The following is a 27,335-nucleotide window of genomic DNA, read 5'->3' on the forward strand; positions in this document are numbered from 1 at the left end:
TATGAGAACATGCTTTTTCCTCTAACATGGATGACAAAGTGAAGAAGGGGGTGTGGCTTTGTAAAAGACCATTTGTATAGTGAGTTCCATTCCCTAGCAGCAGAAGAAAGACAGAAAGGGAGAGAGGAAAAGTAACAGAGAGAGAGAGAGAGAGAGAGAGAGAGAGAGAGAGGAAGGAAGCAAGAAGGGAGGGAGGGAAGAAAGCAGGAAGAAGGGAGGGAAAGAGACAGACAGAAAGAAAGGAAGGAAGGAGGGAAGAGAAAGAGAAAGAAAAAGGGGGAGGGAGGGAAAAGAAGGAAGGAAAGAAAGAAGGAAGGGTAAAAAGAAGAAAAAGTGAAGGAGGAAGTAGAAGTTCTTCAGATGGGTAATAAAGATTAAGTTCATTTTCCCCCTAACTGAACTCAGATTTCTCATCATTATTTACCTTGACTGGAGTTGGATGGAGACCCTTTCACTGCAAGTTCCCTCCTGATTCCTACCCAACTCTGAGGAATTTATTATGGCATGTGATGTCATGGGTTCTTCAGAATGACAGCTGTGAAATCCCTGATTTTTATGCAAGTCAACACTGCTGTATTCGGAGGAGGAAGGGAACAGCAAAAACGATGCTTTTCAGGATATGGTACTCACAAAAACAGAGTTAAGCCAAGGGAACATTGCAGAGACCATACTATGAGGTGAGGCCACCAACCAGGCAGGACGGTGACAAGTGTCTTGTGAATGTCCCTCCTGGTTCATGTTTGGACTGAGGCAGAAACAAGTTTTTGTTTTGTTTTATGTTACTGGGGTTTGAACTCAGGGCTGGATAAGCTTGCTCGGTTTGCTTGGTTGGTGCTCCACCACTTAGACCATACCTCCAGTCTGGCATTTTGCTGGTTATTTTGGAGATGGAGTCTCATGGACTTTTCTGCCCAAACTGGCTTTGATCCCCCAGATCTTAGCCTCCTAAGTAGCTACGATGACAGTGAACCACTGGTACCTGGCAAGTTTTTTGGTTTTCGCTGGTGTTGTTTTGACTTTTAAGGAATAAATGGTGCAGCTTTATCAGCAAAACCCATTTCCTCTTACATACAAAAGGGAGAAGATTGTGATACCTAGTAATGAAAATTCAAGGGGTTTCTCCATAGAGTGACTGTGGAATTTATGAGAGTTCAAAGTTACAGGCGGAAACATTTTCTGTGGCCCACCAAAACCTGTGTCACACTAGTTCTTAGGCTTTGCAGATGGCACTTTTCTACTTCATTTTAACATTCCTGAAGTGGGGCCCTGTCTTGCAATCCAGGTGCATGCAGGATGAGGAAGAGCTGGACTTTTGCTTGATACAAATATGGTTTTAGTTTAAATGCCAATCAAGTCTAGAGGTGTTAGTACACCCACAAGGACTGAAGGACATTCTCTACACAGGGACGCTTGTGAAGGCAACGACTATAGGAAATACCTAAAGACCGGGCCAATAAAATACAGGTTCTTAAATTCAAAGACTTCAGGGCTGTTCTAAGCATGGTGGCGCTGGGTAGGATCGTGCCTATTTTCTCAGTCCTACCATGCATTTGCACTCTGGTTAGGGTTAGTTCTGTCTGAAATGGCTATATTATCTCATCCAGGGCTATTTTCATATGAACAAGTGAAAAATTGATGCTGGAAATCAAACCTCCCCCCCCCAAAAAAATTTTCATTTAAAGGGCACATTTTTTAACCTCCTTAATCCCTCAATTTACACATTCATTTGAGGAACTGCAGCAGTCATGACAAGTCAGAGTGGACATCCTGGGCTTCCCAAATTTGCACTGGCATCTAAGGAGAGGCATTTCATAGAGATGACTGAGCTACACTAAAGAAATCCCAGGGCTGGGGATATAGCCTAGTGGCAAGAGTGCCTGCCTCGGATACACGAGGCCCTAGGTTCGATTCCCCAGCACCACATATACAGAAAACGGCCAGAAGCGGCGTTGTGGCTCAAGTAGCAGAGTGCTAGCCTTGAGCAGGAAGAAGCCAGGGACAGTGCTCAGGCCCTGAGTCCAAGGCCCAGGACTAGCCAAAAAAAAGAAAAAAAAAAAAAAGAAATCCCAGTCTCTGAGCATGAGGACCATAGTTGGACCCCAAACTCTTAAGCTTGGCCCATGACTGAGTGCCCTGGCTAGCTAGCATTCTTGCAGCTTTTGATTCTCCTGGGTCATCTGATGGATGTACACCATGACATGCTTGTGTTCTATATTTCATATATCTACATCTTAACCACCAATATGACTATGTTTGGAGAATGAGCTCTCTCTTTAGGAGGAAATTCTTAATGGAGTCATAGGGTAGGACATTACTTCAATGGGACTGGTGGATAGAGATGCCAATCCTATTGGTATTAGTCCAATCAGATTGGTGGATAGAGAAACAGATTTCCCTCCTGTATCATGTGAGGACAGGTGGGAAGATGATTGTCCACAATCCAGGATGAGGGTGTCACCAGAAACTCAATTAGCTGGCATCTTGATCTTGGAAATCCCCCAGCACCCAGTACTGTTAGAAATAAGCTTCTGCTATCAAGCCTCTCAGTGTACTACGGCAACTCCAACAAACTTGATGTGTCATCAGAATCTCGAGTACTTGTGTAAACTAAAACCAGCTCCCTGGAACCTAGATTTAGCTTATAAACTCATAAGCAAATACATGGAGAGGTAAGCAAGTGCATACAAATGCATTAACTGAAATACAGTAGATTCAAGGGAGATCTCAAATAGCCAAGTTCCTTAGAAAGCCAAAATCAAAGTTCAGCAAAACGAAAACATCAAGAAGTGGGTACTCAAAAGGGGTGGGGTAGGACCAAGGGGAAGGGTGAACTAATGAAGAGAAGAAATGGGAGGAAAATACAGACAGGAATCCAATGTCTATCCTACAAAATTAAGAAGGGTGAGGGAAAGGGTAGGTAGTGAAGAGTAAGAATGTTGAAAGAGGTGCATTGATCAAGATGTATTCACAAACTGTTTTGTTAAATGGTAACTCCTTTGCACAACTACTTAAAACATATCCCTGGCTGACCCCTGCACTTTGGAAACAGCTACAGTGACTTAGCTTGGTCCTAAGTATATCTATCTTCTAGAGTGGCTCAAAGACCTTTCTGGAAGGATAGATACTCATGGTTTCACAGAACCCTGGTTGGAGATATGTTTCAGCCTCAGAGTGTGTGTGTGTGTGTGTGTGTGTGTGTGTGTGTGTGTGTGTGTGTGTGTGTGTGTGTCCTGAGGCTTGAACACAGAGCCTGGGTGCTGGTTTCTGAGCTTTTCTGCTCAAGGCTAGCACTCTACCACTTGAAATACAGCTCCATTTCTAGCTTTTTGGTGGTTAATTGGAGATAAGTCTCATGAACTTTCTTGCTCATGCTGGCTTTGAACCACAATACTCAGATCTCAGCTTCCTGAGTAGCTAGGACTACAGGCATGAGTCACCTGGGCCCAGCAGTATTTTTTTAACCTATAGTTTCATACTCTGACATTAAATTGTCCAGAGAATTAATGAATTAAAATACAGTTCATATCACCAGATCCCTTTTTTTTTTTTTTTTTTTTTTTTGCCAGTCCTGGGCCTTGGACTCAGGGCCTGAGCACTGTCCCTGGCTTCTTCTTGCTCAAGGCTAGCACTCTGCCGCTTGAGCCACAGCATCGCTTCTGGCGGTTTTCTGTATATGTGGTGCTGGGGAATCGAACCTAGGGCCTCGTGTATCCGAGGCAGGCACTCTTGCCACTAGGCCATATCCCCAGCCCACCAGATCCCTTTTGGTAGCTTAAATTGAAGAGCAGTCAAAGAATATCTTTAGTTTAAATGTACCCAAGGTTTTGGGGAAAATGGAAGGAAGAAAACCCAATTATTTAAAATGTATAGTAGCAGGGGAAAAGCCTTCTTTCTGGATTGTTATGGATCACTTATCCAAGTTTGAAATAAACTTCTATTTAAAAATCAAAACACTCTTTTTTTTTGGGCAAGCATACCACACAAACAGCCCAATTAAATGACTTTATTGGGATATGCACTTTGGAATTAATCTTGAAGTCTGATTCAGAGGAATATGATGTGATGATCAACATTTTAGAGCTATAGAAACTAAGTCTTCAGTGGAATTTTGCACAGTCAAAACCAGCTATGCAAGTAACATACATAAAGTATTACAAATATATAAATATATGTAATATAATATGTAAATATAATACTTCTATGACATTTATGATATATTTATATTATATACTCATATAATAATTATATAATATAAAGTAGTAATAGTCCTATAAGCTTAAAAAGCTCAAGACATTCACTTACACAATGTCATCTTGTTCTAATTTAGACATAAAACCATTGAGGGGGAAGATCACTGCGGCTCTGGGATAAACACCAGACATGTAGGTGCAGGGTGCATGCCAAACTATAGAACAAGTGCCAAGTAAGAGAGGAAGTAGCAACTAGCCAAATCATTAATTGCATTACTGTACTTGCTTCTGTCATCATGGCGAATAAACATGGTATCATGTCTATTTTGACATCTTTTGCCTTTATTTTCCTTGTTTGTGCCCATGCATAAATAAATTCACAACAGAGACCTCACATAGCATGTATTTTTACCTGAAATCAAAACAAAAGAGCCCAATGACCTTTGTGAGGAATATATTCTCCAGGTATCATTAGTTCCTGTTAATAATTTTTTTAATGTTTAAAGATGAAACTACTAAAAAGAAAAAATAAAGGTCCCTAAGTATAATGTTGCACCTATTTTCTCATGTATAACTTTTATTTTTAGGTAATAGCTACCATCATTTAAAACCTCTTCATTTAGCCCTCCAACATCAACAATAATCATGGTATTATTATTATTGTTTTGTGTTGGTGCTGGAGCGTGAACTCATGGCCTGGGTACTACCCCTTACTTTTTTTTTTTTTTTTTTTTTTTGGCCAGTCCTGGGCCTTGGACTCAGGGCCTGAGCACTGTCCCTGGCTTCTTCCCGCTCAAGGCTAGCACTCTGCCACTTGAGCCACAGCGCCGCTTCTGGCCGTTTTCTGTATATGTGGTGCTGGGGAATCAAACCTAGGGCCTCGTGTATCCGAGGCAGGCACTCTTGCCACTAGGCTATATCCCCAGCCCCTACCCCTTACTTTTTGTTTTTTTGCTCAAGGCTGGCTACCATTACAGCCCCAGCTCCACTTCTGTCTATTTGCTGGCTAACCGAGATAAGTGTCTCATGAACTTTCCTGCCCAGATTGGCTTTAAACCATGATCTTCAGATCTTAGCCTACTGAGTAGCTAGGATTACAGGCATGAGCCACCAGCACCATGGCGAATAAATTTCCAGTGTCAGAAAGTCTTACATTAGCTGCACACTTACTAGGCAGGCACTCTTACCATTTAAGCCACATCCCCAGTCCCTTTTTCTTTTTCTTTTTTTTTTTTTTTTGCATTGGTTATTTTCTCATTTTATGCCTCAGCTGGCCGGGGCTGCAGTCCTCCTACTTTGTGTTTTCTCATGTCTCTGGGGGTGACAGATGTACAGCAGAGCAACCAGCCACTGTACTTCTCCCACATTATCATGTCCCGTCACTGGTTGAGATGGAGTCTCAAAGACGTCTTTAAATACCTCCCCAAGTAGCCAGGATCATGGTCTTGACTCACTGTACTTGGCTAGTATAATAAAATGTCTTGTTCAATATTTGAGATATATTCATCCTAAAAATGTATTCAAGCTGGGTGTAGGGCCCTTGATTTGATCTCCCAAATCATTTTTCTTTTCATTCCCTGCTTATCTGAAATACAAATTTACCCGCAAGTCCTATACTTTACCTGGCAACCCTAGGCATCATCAGTCCCCAAATAAAATATCTAGCTTTGTGCCCTTGCATTTACTGACACTTGGTTATTGCGTTTGTTTCTTTGTTTCAGGGATGACAATATTAAAGAGAAAAATATTTGCAAACCCTGTGTTTGCGACCCAATAGAATGCTTTGATATTTAGGCACAGGGACCATGAGGAATAAGTAGAATGTTCCTTTCTCACTGTGACTTCAAAGAACGGAGTTCTCCAGTGTTGAACAAAGAACACAGCAGAAAGGAAACTTTTGTTGCCCCGGCTGCAGCTGAGGACATTGATCACACAAAGGAAGCATTCAGCCCACACCTTGCACCACCACTCACACCCCAAACATGTACACACACTACCCAGAAAACAGAATCCGGGAGGTAATTTGACCAGTCTAATCTTGTCATTAGGAAGTTCGCTTTCCTGGTGTTTGCTCTTGGGAGAGATGGGAAGAAGATGGGCACAGAAAAGGGAAGAAAGAAATGCACACGATCTTGTTCTCAACAGCACTGCTGAGGACCAGATGACTGAAAAGATGCAGAGGACACATGGACAGATGGACACACGTGTACACACACACACACACACACACACACACACACACACGTCAGGTACATGAGGTTTCCGTCTGTGTGCTCAGCATCTAGAACGAGGCTTGAGCATTCAACAGTATTTGTTGAATCAACAGCATGGCCAGCACACAGACCTGGGGCCGGGGTGGGGGTGGGGGGATGACCACAGGTGGCTTCCCAAGTACAGAAGAGGAGTAAGGATGACTCAGTCACGTCAAAGCAGGAAGAGGAGAACAATCGGGAGGGGCGGAGCCAGAGGGCACAGGTTGGTGGTCAAGAGGGAGGTCATCTGGATGCCAGCTAGGAACTGAAGGCCCAGTGGAAAAGAGGATGTTCTGGAAGGCAGGACTGGACCCCAGGCCTCTTCCTCCTCTGCAGGGGAGGCTGAGTAAAGAATCATCCGGACACCGACTAGGAAAGGCCAGCCCCCACTCAAGGCAGAGATGAGTGGCTCCCCCCATTCAGAACAAGAGGGGATGCCACTCCGTCCATCCAGAAACACAAACCAAGAACAAAAGCCCCATAGGCACTGGGACAAGTGCTCACATAGATCACGGTTCTAAAGGCTCCTCTACAGGCCTGTGCGGCGATGCAGGCAGCTGGGAATCTCCAAGGAGAATGCTAACAGGTCACAAGGGAAGTGTGCTGTCTCAGCAGGGTCTAAACCACCGTCTGCAGGGGACAGAGAGGACAGCCAAGGCCAGCTGGCAGAGCCCCCTCTCTGTTATCTGGGTATGGTGCAAAACCCACATATTTTTACCCCCTCAGTTCTATTAAAAGGGGAAAAAAAGGAAAAAAAAATCAAACACTCTGAGTATTAATAGTTAGCTCTTCTAAGATAGCCCCAACAGCTCCCATTAAATGAATAATTCAAGATGCCACGTACCAGCACTGGAATAAATCCTAGGTGCAAGCATAGAGACAGGCATTCTTGATGGCCAAAGACAGCTTTGCTTCATTCAAAAAGAAAAGGCCCTAAGAGTGGTAAGTCCGTATCAAGTTCAGTATAACCAGAAGCAGGACAGCAGCATTTCTGTTGCTTCTTCAAAGATTGTGTGGGGTGCAGAGTACATGCTGGGGGGCTGCAGGTAGCCTAAAATCAGACATTGGATCACATTTATTGTGCACATAGTATTTTGTAATTTTATGATCACAAGTTTTAGAGTTCTTCTATTATCCTTTAATGTGTTTTTAAATGATCACATGACCACTCACTGCTCCTAACACTATACCTTGAATAAGGTATGAATGAAAATTTCTAGGTAGCTTCCTTTACTTCTTTTGTGAAGGGGGGGGGGCAGCATTTGGGTTTGAACCTAGGGCCTCTTTCTCACTAGTTTGTTCAGCTGGTGCTTTGCTGCCTGAGTCACGCCTCTAGCTTGGCTCTTGACTAGTTATTCTGGAGATGGAGTCTTACAGACTTTTCTACCTGAGTTGACCTCCAACCACCATCCTCTGGATCTCAGTCTCCTCAGGAACTAGGATTACAAGCGTGATCCACTGGCACATGGTCTAGGTGAACTCAAGGCCCGAGCACACTCCCTGGCTTCTTTTGGCTCAAGGCTAGTGCTCTACCACTTGAGCCACAGCGCCACTTCTGGCTTTTTTTTTTTTAATGTGGTGCTGAGGAATCAAACCCAGGGCTTCAGGTACACGAGGCAAGCACTCTTGCCACTAGGCCACAATCCCAGCCTCCTAGGTAGCTTTCTTAAACTGAGAAGTATCCAGCAAAAGGAGTGACGTGTTTGCCCATCTGCAGGAGCAGTAACAGCATGTCAGGGGGCATGAGGGGGCGCCAGACTTTCCAAACCATTTCTGGGGGCTGCCCATCTGTTTGTTGCTACACATCAGGATCTGGTGTATGAGAGTCTCAACCTTTCAAGTGGGGTCCACAGCCCAGCAACAGCCCGCTTCATGTGAGATGCTGACGTTAACAAGGTCCCCTGGTGGCTCACAGACACAGGGAGGTGTGAGAAGAGCAAGGCCAGCTGTCTAGACTGTCACGCCTTAGCCAAAAGCAAAGTGGAGAACTGGGCAGAAGAGGTTATAAATGCTGCTCTCGTTATGTTACAATTCATTAACACTTTTTAGTCCTACTTAACTTTTACTGCAAAAGGCTTAATTTCTAACAATAGTTTAGCTTCATGCTGTCATCTAGATCTAGTTGCATCAATAAGATAGGAGGAAAGTATTTCCCACATTCAATGTTAGATACAATTATATAACTCTGTGTGTGTGTGTGTGTGTGTGTGTGTGTGTGTGTGTGTGTGTGTGTGTGTGAATGTGCTAGAGCTCAGGACCAGGGTGCTGTCTCTGAGTGGTTTTGCTCCAAGTTGGCACTCTACCATTTGAGTCTCAGCTCCACTTCCAGGTTTTTGGTGGCTAACTAGAGATAAGTGTCTCCTGAACTATCCTGCTGGGGACAGGCTTCGAACCAAGATCCTCAGGTCTCAGCCTCCTGAGTAGCTAAGGATTACAGGTGTGAGCCACTTTCACCTGGCTGTTCTTTCCGTGATAATAGTTAATGTACTTGTTAGCAAACCCGAGTTTTCATAGAAACCTAGAAAGTCACTTAGACCTATTATCAAGAAAAATGACTGACAATTAGACCTCCACAGTCACACGCCCACAGATGCGTGTTCCACAGCAAGTCTGGGCATGTGTTCTTCCACCTGAGACACCAATCGTGCACACTGAAGGGCTAACTGCTTGCAATGAACTGCAAAGTCAAAAGGCAGGCAGATCACATGTCTGTTTCTATACTGCCTGACCAACAGGAGGGGGCTCCTTGGTGAATAGGTGAATGGCACTTAAACAGGTTCTCCCTGCCCCCATCCATCTTCTCTCTTTCACTTCCTGCCAGGGCAAAGGAAGGGAAGGAAGAGAGTGGCGCATTCACTCCTGATGAACCAGAGGCGGCTCCTCAGCACTTAGCTACCTCAGCATCCTACTCAGAATGGCTAGAGGGACTGCCCCCCTCCCATCCCCATCTGGGAACAAAACCATTCCTACTCCATCACTCAGATACTGCACATCAGCTTTCTAATGGTGAGCACATCTACGATTTGGAAAGACACACAGTGCGCATTTGATAACCCTTATAGAAACTAAGATCGTTAGGTAGTCCTGCTCAACAATCTTCATAATTTCTCTCTTCCTCAGAGGTTTTTTTTTTTTTTTTTTTAAGAGGTTGAACTTTTTGTCGCTTTCACCTGTTGGAATATGGATATGTTTCAGTGAACTTAATTGGGGGAAAAAAACCCACAAACAAGAATAAGGAAAGCAAGAAAAGAGACCAGTCACAAGGACAATGAATTGCATCCTAAATAAATTATATGAGATTAGCAGAGGTGGCTGGGGTGGAGGAAAGCTTTCATGAGAAAGGCAGACCCTTGTGATGTTGGAATATCTAGCTGAAGATTAATCAATCAAATAAGACCAAGTGGAGAAAGGAGATGTATAATTATTTGAGGAAAAAAGCTGGATCAGACCTAGAAGCAATTTCCTGGCTTAGAAGAACAATCCCAACTCACAGAGTTTACTGGGAAGCTCTGCAACAGGCAATTTTGCAAAAAACAGAAGATGTAGTAGCTCATGCCTGTAATCCTGAGCTCTGAGGACAGTGGTGTGAAGCCAGCCCCGGAAGAAAAACCCATGAGACTCTTGTCTCCAAGTAATCACCAAAACAGCCAGAAATGGAGTTGTGGTTCAAGTGGTAGAACACTAGCCTTGAGCAAAAGAAGTTCAGGACAGCCCCAAGTACAAGCCCCAGGACCAGCACCAAAAGAAAAACAAATCCCACAAATAAGAGCCCTCCCCTCCTTTTGTCCAAATGTTTCCTATGTGGGCACTTGGCTGTGGGTGATGTCATGACTCCTTGTCATGCCAGAAGGTTCTACAATCCACACCAAGAGCAGGGTGGTCTGGGAAAGAGAGTTGCACTCCCTCTCAGTGTGATTACCTCTGCAGTGCTACCCCCACGGGCAAGCCCCTCCCCCAGGCCACCCTCCCTGCCTTCTCTTCTTGCCAATGTTCTCTTACCTACTCCACTGGGCTGAATTTATTTCCATTTCCTTTTTACTCTTTGCTTCTCCCAGGAGAGCTTCAGTTCCTTGAAAGCAGAGGAGAGGTGCTAATTCTTTGCATCCCCAGAACAGGGACCGTACCAAGCGACTGCTAACATTCACTACACGGCCAGCTGTGCCTGGGAGCTGTGAGAACCGCTGCCCAGGAAAGGGGTGGCTGGGATCAGTGTCCCTGTGCAGAAATCACCACCAAACAGCAGGAACCCGTACATTAGCAACAGAGACCGAGCAAGAGGACACGGAAGGGGTGCTCGGTGTGATCGCCATCTGCAAGCTGCACCATGCTCAAGGAGTCACTTTTTTTTTTTATTTTCAAGGATAAAAACAAATATTGCAAGTCAGGCACTGATGGCTCATGTCTGTTATCCTAGCTATTCAGGAAGCTGAGACCTGAGGATTGTGGTTTGAAGCTAGCCCAGACAGGAAAGTCTATGAGAATTTTTTTTTAAAATCTCCAATTAACCACCAAGAAGCTCAAAGTAGAGCTGTGGATCAAGTAGTAGAGTGCCAGCTTTAAGCAGAAAAGTTCAGGGACAGTGTCCAAGCCTGGAGATTCAAGTCCCAGGACTGATATAAAAAAAGTCTTCTCTGAATATCTCTCAGGAGTATGAGCAGCTAAACAGATAATGGATCTGAAAGCACCTGAAAATCTACGAAGGACCATGCACATTTATAATAATGGTACTATACATTCAAAGGGTAGAAGGGTAGATGGACAGATGGATGAATAAAGAGGGCTCAATAACTACCTTCATCTTTGCCAGCCCTCTCCCTTGTGGGCTCCAAGGAGTTTGAATTTAAAATGGGAAATACATGTCAGGTACCACTAGCTCACACCTGTAATTCTAGCTCCTTGGAGGCTGAGACCAAGAAGATGGTAGTACGAGACCAGTCTCCGTACATATGAAAGCCCTTTTCAACCAGGAGCTGGACATCCTAGCTCTATGGGAGGCTGAGACTGGAAGGACTGTGGCTCTAATATAACACACCAGAAAAGATGATCCAGAGACTTCACCTTCAAGGGAGAAGTTGGGCACAGCAGCACATGTCTGCCATTTACTCCGATGGGAAGTATAAAATAGATGAATCACAATCCAGGAAAAACTCAAGACCTCCCCTGAAAAAATAACCAGGATGAGGGGCTGGGAATATGGCCTAGTGATAGAGTGCTTGCCTCATATACATGAAGCCCTGGGTTCGATTCCCCAGCACCACATATACAGAAAAAGAAGGAAGTGGCACTGTGGCTCAAGTGGCAGAGTGCTAGCCTTGAGCAAAAAGAAGCCAGGGACAGTGCTCAGGCCCTGAGTTCAAGTTCCAGGACTGGCAAAAAAGCCAAAATAACCAGAATGAAACAGGGCTAGCGGTAGAGCAAAGGTTAGGCAAGCTCAGCACCAAGTTTAAACCCCCAGTACTGCCAACAACAACAGGAGAAAAAAGAGAAAGCCAAGAAAAAAAAAAACACAGGAAGATGTGAACAGGTTTACTTCAATTAATAACTGTTGCTGATCACATGTGTGCATAGAAATGATACTCCTGATCTGACAGTAACTCCTCTGTCATTTACTTAGTATCTAAAGCATTCTGCCACATGCATTAATTTGGTGATTCTTCTTTTATTTTTATTATCTCCAAGTAGTTGTACAGAGGGGTTTCAATTTAACATGTCAGTTTATGAGTACAATGCATCTTGATCATTGTCTCCCCTTTTCATTACTCCCCCCACCTCTCCCAATCCCACCCCATCAGCATTAATTTAGAATGGCCAGGTTTAATATTGAAGACAGCAGCTAACAGATTTCCATCGAGATGCTGAGCGAACCATCAGGACTGCATGCGCCGTGATTTCACTTTCAAATTTAAAAAGAGGCAAATGAGGTTCAAGATGGCAATATAAAGCTTTCAAAAAGAAGAGGGGGAGATCATTTCATCAGCTTTAAACCCAACTGATTGTAGCATAAGAATCAATCCCAACGAAAAACATACAGTGTACATTAAAAGCAGGCCAGTACCGGGCAAGCAGAGGAGGGAGGATGTAGAGTTTGAAGCAAAACTCGAAAAAAATAAAATAAACAGATAGACCAAATCAAATCAAGCAAAGCTGTTTGGAATAGTTTGCTCTGCCAATAGATAAAGATGTTGGGCACTGGTGGCTCATGTCTATAATGCCTAGCTACTCAGGAGGCTGAGATCTGAGGATCGCAGTTTGAAGCCAGCCTGGGCAGAAAAGTCTGCGAGACACTTATCTTCAATGAGGCACAAAAAAATCAGAAGTGGCACTGTGGTTCAAGTAGTAGAGTGCTAGCCTTGAGTACAAAATCTCAGGGAAGGTGCTCAGATCTAGAGTTCAAGCTCCAACTAGCAGGGGAACAAAAGAAAAGAAAAGAAAAACAAACCTGAGATAAAGGAGCTAAAAGGTCACCAACCCAGTTTAATTTCTCTCACAGTCTTTTAGTTAAAGGCAACAAATGTATCCATGCAATTCTACATTGTATAGAGATATACTGGGTATAGGAAGGAGATGTAACTTTTTAGTGACATTTGGACACATGGACTGCCAGGCTCCCCCAGGGCAGGGCTGGGAGAGCTCAGCAGATTATTGAAAGGGCTCACTGTGCTCAGGCAGATGGGCCTCCAACTTGACCAGACTGCGCCATCCTCACCCATTGCATGCATTGACTTTTCTATCCCTTAGCCAGATGCCTCATTGCGCATGTGTGAAAAAAAACAAGGAGAGCAGATGGTAGGTAACAGAGGAGATTCACCAGCTGAGCAAGAAATGGAAAAGCTTGACTCAAAAGGTGCCACCCCAAAAGCCCATCACCTCAAGCCTCTGGAGAATTATATTGCTAGGAATGTATTAAAAATCAAGTGCCATGAAATACAAGTCATTTCTTCTGTGCCATCCTTAAGGAATTATTACAATATCTGGAGAAAGGGACTTTGCATATCTCTAACACTGTTTTGTTTTCCTAAATGGGAATAGCCACAGAGTTTATCAATATTAGGAATACTGACACAATGGCAGAGCAATCAGTAACTACCAGGGTATGGCTTTCTGTTACTTTAAACCCCAAGTGAATAGAAATGAGACTCAACGATGTATCACCTGAGCCCAGAACACCTGAGCCCAGAAGCAAGGAAATATTCTGAGCTTTAAAAAAATCCACCCCTCCTTTTATTATTATTCTTCCCTTTTCTCGTCTCTGTCTCTCTCTTTCTCCCTCTCTCCTCTCTTCTTTCTTTGGTGCCAATTTTGGGGCTTCAATTCAGGGGCTAGATGCTGACCTGGAGTTATTTCTTGCTGAAGGCTAGAGTCACAACTCTACTTCCAGCCTTTTGGTGGTTAATTGGAGGTAAGAGACTCATGGACTTTCCTGCTTGAGCTGGCTTCAAACCTTGATCCTGGGATCTCATTTTCCTGAGTAGCTAGGATTATAGGTGTGAGCCACTGGTACCTGGCTCATCTCTCCTTTTATAAAACCTCTAATATACACAACAGAAGGACTGTTTCTGCCACCAATTCCATCTGCCTACAAAGAGTTCAACGAAGCCAGAAAAGGCAAAGGGGGTGGGTGGGTGGGGACAACTCTACTTACAGGGCAGCAGTGAGCCAGGAGCTGGTGGACATAGCCACAAGTCACTTTAAATTCAGCATCTGTACCATGCAGATATCAGGTACTTTCTCTTCCCTCCTGTCCCCTCTCCACCTCTGGTTCAGGCCCATGCAGGTGCACATACACGTATGCACAGCCCCACGGGAGCTTAGATTAGATGATGGGCATGCACTAACATGGTTCTACATGGTCACATGGGATTGCCACCAGGGCCACTTGGTAGTAGGGTCGGAATAACAACATATCAAAGAAAAATAAGAGCTTGTGTTGAGGCACTGTTGGAAATCAACATAAAGCATAGTAGTGAAACCGATTTGGGTTTCTAAAAATGCACCAACATTCTTCAAAAACCCATGCCATTTATAGCTGTAAAGCAAACTATTCATACAACATATTTCTATCTATACACATATATACAAATAAATCTGTCTTCCAAATGGCTAACAGGATGAACACCACCAAGAGAAAAACGTTGTATGTTCTGATGGCAGTAGAGAAAGAGATAACCCGTCTTGAAAAGGTTCTAGTAGTTTCTTATGCAACCAGCCACTTACCCACGCAGGTATTATTACCTTCTAGGTATTTTCTACAAAGCAATGAAAAAAATCCGTGCATGGAAGAATTTGCAAAAAAATGTTCACAGGAACTATATTTATAGAGAGTCGAATCGAGAAATAACTTCAGAGCCCATCCATCAAAAATGTGTAAACAAAAAGCAACAAAAAGAAACCACAATACTTAGAACAAGCCATACCAAGGACAGAACTCAATCAAGTGACACGGTGGTTAAAAGACATCAGAGAATATTCTGTCCAATTCCCTTTAAAGAAAGTTCTGGAACCACCACCAGCAGCAACAAACAACTAATCAGAACTGTGTTTGTCCTTATGTTGCTCATAAAGAAGAGGCAGAGTTTGCTCAGGTGAGGGACAGATTAACTTACTGTAATGACAGCAATAAACATTGATAAAGGTTTTGGGTTGCACAGGTGTATGCAAATGTTGACATAATTTGTGTATTTCCTTGTATGTAAATTTTTCTAAGAGAATAAGCATTGAAATAAGCATTGAAAAAAGTTATACTAAGTGAAGTGAGCCAGACCCAAAGAAACATGGACTCTATGGTCTCCCTTATAGGGAATAATTAGCACAGGTTTAGGCAAGTCACAGCAGAGGATCACAGGAGCCCAAAAGCTATACCCTTATGAACACAAAAGATGATGCTAAGTGAAATGAACTCCATGTTATGGAAACGATTGTTATATCACAGTTGTAACTACTTTCAACGTGCCATATGTAACTGTAGCTTCTATTATTGATGATCTTCTTGTATCATCTTCCTGTGGTTGTGCCTACACTATCTCTGTATCTTATCTGAGTATATTGGAAACCATGTATACTGGTATTAGAACTAGGAAATTGAAAGGGAATACCAAAATTGAGAGACACAGGGTAAAAAAAAGACAAACAACTACAAAAGCAATACTTGCAAAACTGTTTGGTGTAAATGAACTGAACACCTCATGGCGGGGGGGAAGGGAAAGGGGATGGGGGATGGGGGTATGAGGGACAAGGTAACAAACAGTACAAGAAATGTATCCAATGCCTAATGTATGAAACTGTAACCTCTCTGTAATTCAGTTTGATAATAAAAAAATACATATAAAAAAGAAAAATAAGCATTGAACACTAATGATATTCATACTGAAGTACTTGAAAGAAAAGACATTGGCTCCTGAGACATCCTTTAAAATGCATCAAAATAATTCATGGATGGATAGAAAGCTGAATAAATGGATAGATAAGTAATAAAGCCAGGTATACAGTAAGATGTTAATTATGGAATCTAACTGCTATATATATATATGGGTATTTACTGTAAAATTCCATTTATTTTGGTATGACATTTTCATGAAACAATTTAGAAAAAAATATAGTTACAATTCAATACAACTGGTTTTTCTAACAGTTAATTTTTTGGATCATTGTACAAGCAAAAAAAGAGAGCTTTTTTTAAGAGAGAAAAAGATTAAACTTTTGCTAATAAGTTCAAATAAAAAAAAACCTCTAATATTTCATACTTACTTCAGAGCAAATAAAATCCCCCTTTCATGCCAAAAAGAGAAAAAGGCACCTCATTATGCTTTGTGAAACCAATTACACCCTGCAGCTTTTTTGGGGGGGGAGGGGTGCTATCCATCCCAACCCCCTCCTCCCCAAATGCTGGGTCCAAGCACATTTCCCAAGTGTGTAAACAGTTTGACAAACAACAGAACTCCCTAACCCCAGCTGAATGTACCCCCAAATCCTACCCTGGTCTTTAGCCCTCACTTAGGAGCTTATAAGAGTTACTGGCCCACAGACTGGGAGAAGATCTTTACCGGCCATTCAACGGACAAAGGCCTCATATCTAAAATATATGCAGAACTAAAAAAATTACCTTCCTCCAAAACAAAACCGCAAAGAACCAATAGCCCCCTCATCAAGTGGGCTAAAGACTTACAAAGAGACTTCTCTGATGAGGAAATGAGAATGGCCAAGAGACATATGAAAAAGTGCTCTCATCACTGGCCACAAAAGAAATGCAAATCAAAACAACATTGAGATTCCATCTCACCCCAGTAAGAATGTCATACATCAAGAAAACTAACAATAACAATTGTTGGAGGGGATATGGCCAAAAGGGAACCCTACTTCATTGTTGGTGGGAATGTAAACTGGTTTAGCCACTCTAGCAAACAGTATGGAGATTCCTCAGAAGGCTAAATATAGAACTCCCCTATGACCCAGTAGCCCCACTTTTGGGTATCTATTCAAAAACCACAAACAAAATCATAGTAAAGCCACCAGCACAACAATGTTCATCGCAGCACAATTTGTCATAGGGAGAATCTGGAACCAACCCAGATGCCCCTCAGTATACGAATGGATCAGGAAAATGTGGTACATATACACAATGGAATTTTATGCCTCTATCAAAAAGAATGACATTGCCCCATTTGTAAGGAAATGGAAGGACTTGGCAAAAATTATACTAAGTGAAGTGAGCCAGACCCAAAGAGACATGGACTCTATGGTCTCCCTTATTGGGAATAATTAGCACAGGTTTAGGCAAGTCACAGCAGAGGATCACAAGAGCCCAATAGTTATACCCTTATGATCACATAAGATGATGCTAAGTGAAATGAACTCCATGTTATGGAAACGATTGTTATATCACAGTTGTAACTACTTTCAATGTCCCATGTATATGTGTAGCTTCTACTATTGATGATGTTCTTGTATCACCTTCCTGTGGTTGTATCTACATTATCTCTGTAATCTTATCTGAGTATATTGGAAACCGGGTATACTGGTATTAGAACTAGGAAATTGAAAAGGAATACCAAAATCGAGAGACACAGGGTAAAAAAAAGACAAACTACTACAAAAGCAATACTTGCAAAACTGTTTGGTGTAAGTGAACTAAACACCTCATGGGGGGAAAGGGAAAGGGGGAGGAGGGAGGGGGGAATGAGGGACGAGGTAACAAACAGTACAAGAAATGTATCCAATGCCTAACGTATGAAACTGTAACCTCTCTGTACATCAGTTTGATAATAAAAATTTGAAAAAAAAAAAAAAGAGTTACTGGTTGTGTGCTTCCTATCTCTTCAACACACCTGGATCCCACATAGTACCCAGGACCAAGCTTAGATCTCAGGAGACGCTCAGCAAATATCTGCTTAAGGTCATTTTCTGAGGTCAAAAGTAAGTAGGGACCAAAACCAAGGGGACAGTGTTGTCTTCCCTTATTTATACTGGTAAATTATCATGGTGATCACAATTGTGTGATGTTGTGATTCAACCCTCCAAGTCACAAAGCGGTTAGAGGTAAAGGTCCATGTTCTGCTATAACCCAAAGGAACTCTGCCCATGACTGACTGGCTTGGGTGTCTCTGCATCCTACATTCCTCTTCTATAAAATGAGAACGATGTTTTTACCTCTTAGGATTGACATGAAGATTAAGTAATCCAGCAAGTTACTCACAAGATTACAAGCACCCAACACGCTACCTAGCTGCTACGTTATTTTTTTCCATGTCTAGGAGAATACCTGTCCCTATTATGTCTCTGTGATGTATTATCAAGCATAACAAAGCTGTCATAAATATTTACCACCAAAAGAATTTAAGAAATCACAGGCATCTAAGTTAATGTCAGTGTTAGGTTCTCAAAAGGTAAACACTCAAATACAACACTTCAACATACACCTTTTGATAATACAAGTTTTCCTTATGTATCATGCATGCAAAGTTAAGTCAGGAAGACACTTGCCTGGAATACTTCTGGAGAATTGAAGAGATGACAATACAGAGCAATCTCCTCCCCAATCCTTGGTGTTTCCAGTGGCAGGGAGGTCAGCCTCCCCGGGACTGCTGCCCCCTGGGGCTAGCCCAGTCCAGTCTAATAACAGGGGCCCTTAAACGCATGCTAGAGCAAAGCAACAAACCAGATAACTTCCATGTGCTGTCTTGGCTTGGCAATGAAAAAGAGTGGGTGACAAAGACCTTGGAGGCTTTATGGAGCTAAGACAGCAAAGTGACAGAGACTTGGCCCTTTATGTGCAAGGCCCAGCATTCTGACAATGCCAATGGGTTTGGGAATGGATTTGTCCTTAGAGCTTCTAAAAAGGAAGAGGGCTTGGCTGATGCTTTGATTCAGGCCATGTGAAGCCACGCTGTGCTCACACTTCAGCTCCCATGGAAACCGGGACAGGCTCCCACCTGTAACCCTAGCTACTCAGGAGGTTGCGATCTGAGGATGGCAGTTCCAAGCCAGCCCAAGCAGAAAAGGCTGTGAGACTCTTATCTTCAACAAACTACTCAGGAGCGGCACTTTGGCTCCATTGGTAGAGCACTAGCCTGGAGCACACAGAAGCTCAGGGACAGCATCCAAGCCCTGAGTTCAAGTCCAGGACAGGCAAAAAAAAATCATGCATAACTGAAACCAAGGAGTGTGGTGGTAATTTAAGGCTGCAATAGGAAATCAAATGCGCACAATGGCCCTTGAAGGATCTTAAGTTCTGTGTCTTCATGTTTCTTTCCTCTCAACCAAAGGTTCGTTGCGCCTGGACTATCTTTCATGAGCTACCTAGTGAACGTGTATTATCCCTTGAAAGTAATTCTAGGGGTTGTCCATCTGCTAAACGTCTGGAAGGGTGTCAACAGGAGGACAGAGAGCAGACGCCTGTTAGTCCACCATGGGACAGGAGGGGGAGACAGATGGTCTCCAGAGATCCCATCTCAAACTTTCCTTGGAAATGTGTCCAGCAGGGTGAAGAGAAACGTGAAATCTGCTAGCGACAATTGTCCGAGTGCAGCCAGGCCTGATCATGACCCAGCAGGATCACGGCTTTACTCACTTTCTAGAACCTTTCCTGCAGCAGGGCAGCCCACCATGGCTCTGGTGATTTGGGCAACCAAGTCATGTTTCTACTCACCCTTTATTTGATGACTGTTTGAAGATCTTAAGTCTTCTTTTCCCCACTGATGTAAAACCAAAATTAACCCATCCCATTCTGCAACTTTGTTACTGCCATAGCTACTGGGACAGAGGGCTGTTTCTTTTTTAAGTTTATTCACAATTTAAACATTCACCTACATTTTGCAAGCTCCTTTTACTTTTATCTTATAGGAAAGCAACTGCTGAAGGGCCCAGGAAAGTCCTCATCCAAATATGAATTAAAGTATTATTAATAATAAATGATAACGATCAATGACAATATAAGTAAATAACAAATGTTATTAATGATAAACTATTAAGATCCAAAATACGTGTGTTTTTAATTCTCTTGTTAAGAAAACAGAATTCTCTTGTTAGAAAACAGTTGCCACTGACCTTTCTCTCCAGGTAGAGAGATGGAAGTTGGGGTTGTGGTGGGGACGAACCAAATCTCAGTAATGCTCTAACACATAAGGATTAAGAGGAAGGTCATGAACCTGAGGCTACTTCTGGCTTCAAGATCCGAGGTCTTACTAACATGAGTCACTTTATGGCTCTGTGCGTGAATGCACACATGTGTGCACCTACACCAGTCCTGGGCTCCAATGTGGGGTCTGGTACTGTCCTTCAGCTTTTTTGCTCAAGGGTAACACTCTAATAGTTGAGCCAACGCTCCAGTGACTAATTGGAGATAACGAGTCTCAAGGACTTTCCTGCCTGTGGTGGCTTTGAACCATGATTCTCAGACCTTAATCTTCTGAGTCACTAGGATTACAGGCATGAACACCTGGCGCCTGGCTTGAGGATAGCTTTAACCATAGGGATCGATATCTATCATTCAGCACTGCCAAAGTTACATTACCGGCTCCTCCTAAAAAACTCAACCATTTCCTATTCAAATTTTAAGCTCAAGGGAAAATAGTCTAAGCAAATGAAAATGTTCACTTGACTTGGAAAATGTGTCCTTCACCAAAATGTGCTTTTCCAGCTGGGTGCTGATAGCTCACATCTGTAAGCCTAGCAACTCAGGAGGCAGAGGCTGAAGTCTGAGGATTGTAGTTTGAAGTCAGCCCAGGCAGAAAAGACCCCCCGAGACTCTTATCTCCAATTAACCACTCAAAAACCGGAAGTGGCAATGCCACTGTGGCTCAAGTGGTGGAGTGCTAGCCTGGAGCACAAAGAGGTGCAGGGACAGAGCCCAAGCCCTGAGTTCAAGTCCTACAACCCCCCCCCCCACAGAAAGCTTTCCCTCCTTGTAATCAGACAAGCAAAATAATACAACAAAACAATCTTTCATAAATTCTATATTTTTTACGAAGTATCTTAAAAATTTTTTTTTCCTAGGCCATTTGCGACTTCCCATGATTCCAGAAAGATCTTGCCATTTTCCATACTTCAGGGTGTTTTTTTTATATTTTATGGGCTCATAGTACTCAATACAAATGTGTGTGAAAGAGAGAGAGAAGAAGGGAGAGGGGAGAGGGAGGAGAGGAGACAAGAGCGAGATGATCATTTAATAGATACTGGGGTTGGAATGAAAGGTCTTGTGCGTTGCTAGGTAAGGGATCTACTACTGAACAGCAGCCATATTTGCTTTCATTATTTTTCAGATAGAGACAAATGTTTTTTGCCCAGGGCCAGCCTTGGATCATTATCTTCCTACCCACACCTCCAGCGTAGTTGAGATGACAGGTGTTCGTTATCAATCCTTGGCCCTAAATACATGAACTTCATGTTTGATAAGCTTATCTTCCCAAGCAGATTACACAATCTACCTAGTTGCCTCTGTCCTTCCTATTCGGAGCCTCCTCTACAATGGAAATCACACTGGCATTGAACCTAGGCTGCTACCACTCCAAATGTTTCTGAAAGATAAACAGAAGGACCTCTTTGGTCTAACTTACAGGACACAGTATACAGCAAGCTCTTGCTCTCCTTAACCAAACTTCTATGGATATATCCTAGAACTATCTAGAAAAAAATCTTGAAGACAACGAATAGCTGGACTTGTAGTCACACAAAGATTAGTTCGTTTTATCTTACTCCAGAGACTCTTGCCTAATTACACTACGGGCCCTTTAGTGAGATTCTCTTTATTCTGTTCATTTATCTTCCCATTTATTTTCCAACTAGGTTGTAAAACAAGAAGAGAGAGGACTTCTAAATAAGCAGAGACTGTATGGTCACAGCTAGGGGACGATAAAGGAACACTCTGCTACAGAAGGCCATTTAAATGCATGAGGAATTGACAGTAAAGCAAGGAGAAGTGTAACTGAGGAAAACCAGAGAGGCTAGAAAGGATGCATTTAGTAATTTAGTCTTCAAACTTTGGAAAACGCTGAACACTTTTCTGCAAAGGAGAACTGTGAATAAGATGGTGTGTGAAGGGAGACACCATGGAAGAAAGCCTGGGTCAAAGCTAAAATGGAGAGAGATAAAGACATGGGGGTTTCAAGTTCTCCAACTAAGTGATTCTCTCCCTTCATTACTTATTCATGTGTGAACTCCAATCCAGAAATGAAGAAGGTTCCTGCTTGTCTCCATTCCTGAGTTCAGCTCCTGGGGCGATGACTTGTGACGCGTCCATCTTCTTTCCCTTCCCAGAGTCAGATAGTTTTGAGTCCCACATTCCAGTAAATCACCAGAACAACCTCATCAGCTCAGCCCAATAACACTCCTCTCTTCTTTCTGGGCTCCAGTGACCTTCATTCTTTTGCTTCCAATGAGATGGAAATTGACAGAGAGTAATGATTTCACTTTTCCTGTATTCTTGTACCAGGGCAGTGCTGTTGCTTCTTCTCAGCCCTGGAGCTGGAGGGACTCATTTGTCCAAAAGTGGGCTGAGGCTCTGAGACCACTAGATCTTCATTCAAGCAGAGGAGGGGACCCTTCACCTACAGTGACATCAGAGCAGAACTCCCTCCTATGGTGTAGTCACTAATAGTTTGTTTATTACAGTCTGGATCTGCAATGTGCTCTTCTCATCTATTAAAGCGTGTCCCCAGTGCTCAGAAGTGGGGCCTTCAGGATGAGATTGGGTCTTTTTTTTTTTTTGCCAGTCCCGGGGCTTGGACTCAGGGCCTGAGCACTGTCCCTGGCTTCTTTTTGCTCAAGGCTAGCACTCTGCCACTTGAGCCACAGCGCCCCTTCTGGCCGTTTTCTATATATGTGGTGCTGGGGAATCGAACCCAGGGCTTCATGTATAAGAGGCAAGCACTCTTGCCACTAGGCCACATCCCCAGCCTGAGATTGGGTCTTGATGGATGAATCCAACAGCGGATTACTCCACTGATAGAATCACAGCCTAGTGGGCTGAGGGGAGGGGCTTTGCTATAGACACAAGCTCTCTTTCGCTTCTGGCCCTGAGGTGCACAGTTCTGCAGCCAGGAGTCAAACTAACTTTTTCCTCCATAGAAGGTGGTCATCTCAGGACTTCCTTAGAGTGACAGAAAGGTAACTAATACTTTGTGTTGACAAAATCTAGAGCAAAGCTTGAAAGCAAGCAAAGACTTCTGAAAGTTGCTCCGGGCAAGGGTTTGGAAGGCTACCAAGTTCTCCCTCCAGATGGAAATGTCAACTCTGGAGGGAACAGAGCAGACTAGAGGGGGAGAATATGAACAAAAGAGAAGTCACAGCCCACTGACCTCATATGGAAAAAAAACAGTGCGCTTGGTAATGGGGAGGTGTCCACTGATGCCTAGTGATGAAGCCCAAGGCCCAATCCAATCTTCCAACCCAACCAAGTCCCCCAGGCTCCCAGGATTTGAGAGCCTGAGTTGTATGGGGGAGTAGGAATGTCACTCAGGGGTAGGGCACTTCCTGAGATTCAAGAATGTGAAAGGAAGCCTCGGCACAGGTGGTTCATGCCTGCAATCCTAGCAACTCAGGGAGGCTGAGATCTGAAGACAGTGGTTCAAAGCCAGCTCAGGCAGGAAAGCATGTGAGTCTCTTAATTAAGTGAAGCTGAGCACAAAAGTGCAGAGGCAATGCCCGGGCCTTGAGTTAAGCCCTAGGACCAGCACCTGTGTGTGTGTGTGTGTGTGTGTGTGCGCGCACACACACACACATACATACTCACACACATACACACACACACACAGAGAATGCAAAAGGTCTGGGATTACATTTCCAGCACCACAAATACAAACAAACGAACAAAAAATAGCTATGTTCATAATACAATGTCAGCTTGCTGATGAATCCTCCTGAGAACCCATCACTTCACCATCAGTGAAGTCTGAGTCTAGCCAGGAATAGATGTCTTCAAAAGATGAGAGGTAGCCCACCATTCACTCAAATGCTGTGACAGATTATTGCTTTTCTGAGATGTGACTGGAAAGTTAGCATGGCATTGCAGAACACCTTACTCTTAGATAAAAGCAACAAAATAAAGATCATACACTCTGTGCCTGAGTAGGAAACCCTTCAGCTAATGCTGACCTTTCTCTTGGAACTGAGACAGTGTTGGGTTTCACAATTACCTCCCGATGGAGTACATGTGCACAGCTTCCCGCCCTCTCTGGGGAGGCACTCTTCCCTCCACAGTCACCTCAGTGCAGGTTTTGTAGGAGGCACAAAGTCAGAGTTGGTTGACACTTTGAATAACACTTCCTGTATAATTTACACACACACACACACAACACAAAAAAAGGCACCTATCAATGCTTTGGAACAACTCAAACGAAACACTTAATAAAAACACCCAATCATATTAGAGAGCTGGTTCCCGTTTGCATGGCAACTAATTAACTGTTGCATCGCAAATCACTTTGCAGATTCACAGCGACTCTGCAGCCAACCCTTAAGTTTTATCTTGAATATATAAATAGCAAAGGAATGCCAGGAAAATTTGCAGATGTTAGTTTTTCCAGATGTTACAATAAAGCTCTGTTTAATAAAAAAGAAGTCACTTAGTCCTGGGAATCCTAGTGTATGATCCTTATGTTTGAGTTTCACCCAAGTAATTTCCAAGCCCTATTGTACAATGTGTTGTGTACAATGTTTGTTCAAAGTTATGATTCAAGTTGGCTTCCGTAAGAAAAGCAAAACTCTTACAAATCAGATTTCAAAAGAAGTAAACATTGAGCGTTTCTTCTTAAAATACACGCCAGTAAGAATATCCCAAGTTAGTTTATAGTACACTCATTAAGTATCTTCAACTTAAATCGGACATAGCATTTGCCTCCACTGAAACCACCAATTTAAGATCTGTGTCAGACAGAATATGGAGAACGATTAAATGTCAAAATGCTTTGAAGGATTCAATGGGTTCAAGGTGACCTCAAATGTCAGAAAAATAGCCCACTCTTTTAACTATATGCTAGCTCAAAATGCAGATGCCAGGGACTAAGACTGATTGCTGAGCTGCTGGGTGCAATGCCTTAGAAAGCTATCCTTATTCTAAATAACCAATCAAGGAAATAATCCCAGAAGAGTATTCCAAGATACTGGATCTTCTACTGAAAGCATGCCACATACTAAGAGACTCGTGGAGAAGGCATACATTTTCTTATAGGTTGACCATTTCTCTTCCACTTCATGGAATATTCCATTTTTTCCATTTCTGGGGGTTTGGCAGCAAGAGTTCAGCAAAACGTGGCCTTAAGACTTAACCCAAGTAGGATTCACACACACACGATTTTTTTTTTTAATTGAAGCCATGCCTTATAAGTGCAAGAACTCAGTATTTCCATATATTGCTATTTCAAATACAGAATGAAAAAAATCAACCTACGCTGAAAATAATGGCCTCATTGAGGTACAAATATCATTCACAAATAGATGATTCAAAAAGGCAGTAGGGTAGAAATGATGAGCTAATGTCACAAACATCCATTTCCCTGTGAGAGAAGATATGGGGGTCTTTCTATATCTTGTCAATGCCCTCCCCCTCCACAACATACAGTCCTAAATTTCTACTCAGTGCATAACGATCCCATTCTACCGCTAACTGCAGAAGCAGCCATGCATTTAGGAGCTGGCAGGGAGGGAGTCAGGTGGATATGAAAAGCCTTTAATTCAACATGTAGATAACAAATGAAACCCAGATTGCTGATGGAGCCCCCCTCCCCTCCCAGATACAACCTCCCAACCGGGGGGGGGGCGAGGGTGGGGGGGGGGACGCTGAGAGGCTCCTGTTCAGTGTGCAAGGCCAACTTTGCAGGGCACACGCCTTCTGGGGCTGGATCTAGGGGTTCTACATGGCAAGGTACGAGCTCCCAGAGGCCAGCTAGGCGCGGAGATGGACTGGATGCTCATCCGTGGGCCTCGGCCCCCAAAACCAGCGAGAGGACAGGATTTTTGTCTCCATTCGTGGACGCTAAGGAAGCCCCAGAATTCTTCCCAAATAAATCATAATTTTTTAAAATTTCCTTTAAAATAAAAATCTGGTGGCCATTCTCAGTATGGACCACGTTATACTCTCGTGGCTGAAAAGCAGATTCACAGAGGCCAAAGATTAGACAAAAGGCACGAGCTGACGACATATGGACCCAGAAATGGTTGATATTATTATTATTAATAATAATTATTCTAAGTGCTCAGGGCCTCCCAGCTGCGATTCGTTCTCCTCTCGGGCTGGTTCCTGGGCCACTGTGAAAAAAAATCCCTAAAGATCTGTAAAAGACGTGGGATGGGGTGGGGGGTGAGGGGAGACCCCGAAACTTTCCTCAACTGCAGTGGGCTGATGGAAATGTCCAGGGGTGCAGGGTGCGTGGGGGGCACCCCGGGGCGGCGGCCGCCCCTTTCATGCCATAACAAAAGGGCCGAGCGCAGCCTCGGTGCGGGGCTCCCGGGACCCGAGTCCCCGGGCCCGGAGCGCGGCGCGGTGGCGCCGGCCCTGGGCCGCCGGGCTGCAGCCGCGTGTCGCGTCGGTGTCACCGCATAAAGGGGAGAACCCGGGGGGCGTCCTGACCCCACGTCCGCAGCGGTCACGGCATCTGGGGCCGCGCGCAGCCCTGCCCGCCCCATCCCCGGTTCCCCCCTCCGGGAGCCTCGGCCCCGCGGGGCCCCGCGTCCCCGCCCCCTCGGGAGCCCGGCCCGAGGCCCGGCGACCCCGCACAGCCCACTCCGGTGCCGCGGGGTGGACAGAGGCCGCCGGCACCACGCGGCCCCCGAGCCTCCCGCCGCCGCCGCCGCCGCCGCGCCAGGCCCAGCGCCACACAAAGCCCCCCGGCCCCGCCGCCGCCCACCGACCTTGGGCTCCGGCGCCGGGCTCCCGCAGCGTCTTGGTCACCGCCTTCCAGACGTGGCAGCCCAGCAAGCAGAGCAGCAGCGCCGCGGACCTGTTCATCTCCGCGCCGCGGGGCCGCGGGCGGCTCGGGCTCGCCAGCAGCGGGCCGGGCAGGGGCGCGTCACGGGCGGCCGGGCGCCGCGCCTCCCTCCATGGTGCTGGCTCCGCGCGCGCCGGGCCCGCCGCCCGATTGGCCCCGCGGCCCCCGCCGCTCCCTCCGCCGCGCCCCGCGCCGGGCTTCCCCGCAGAGCCCCAGCCGCCGCCGCTCCGCCGGCGCCTTAACCCCTTCCTGCCCCGCCCCGCGCCGCGCCGCCCCGCGCCCGCCGAGCGCCCGCGCCCCGGGCCCGTGGTGCCACCTGGCGGCCGCCCCGCCGCAGGCTCTCCCCGCCTCACGCCCCGGGGGGCCCCCCACGCCCCGCGCCCCTGGCCCTCACTCCGCGTGTCCCACGCCACGAGTCCCCCACGCCGCTCGCCCCACGCCTCGTGCCCTTGGCCCCCCCCACGCTGCGCACCCCACAA

At 44.7% G+C, this 27,335-nt stretch overlaps 1 protein-coding gene across 1 annotated transcript in view; it reads right to left on the minus strand.

Annotated features, from left to right (window-relative positions):
• Positions 1-26,971, minus strand: part of Fam171a1 (family with sequence similarity 171 member A1) — a 102,227-nt gene extending 75,256 nt beyond the window's left edge. Inside the window, exon 1 of the mRNA XM_048367580.1 lies at positions 26,780-26,971. Within this exon, the coding sequence (XP_048223537.1) occupies positions 26,780-26,876 (97 nt within the window). The 5' untranslated portion in view covers positions 26,877-26,971. The remainder of the gene's footprint in view (positions 1-26,779) is intronic.
• Between the last annotated feature and the right edge of the window lie 364 nt (positions 26,972-27,335).

This window comes from Perognathus longimembris, chromosome 18 (genome assembly GCF_023159225.1).
Source record: "Perognathus longimembris pacificus isolate PPM17 chromosome 18, ASM2315922v1, whole genome shotgun sequence".
Classification (NCBI taxonomy): domain Eukaryota; kingdom Metazoa; phylum Chordata; class Mammalia; order Rodentia; family Heteromyidae; genus Perognathus; species Perognathus longimembris.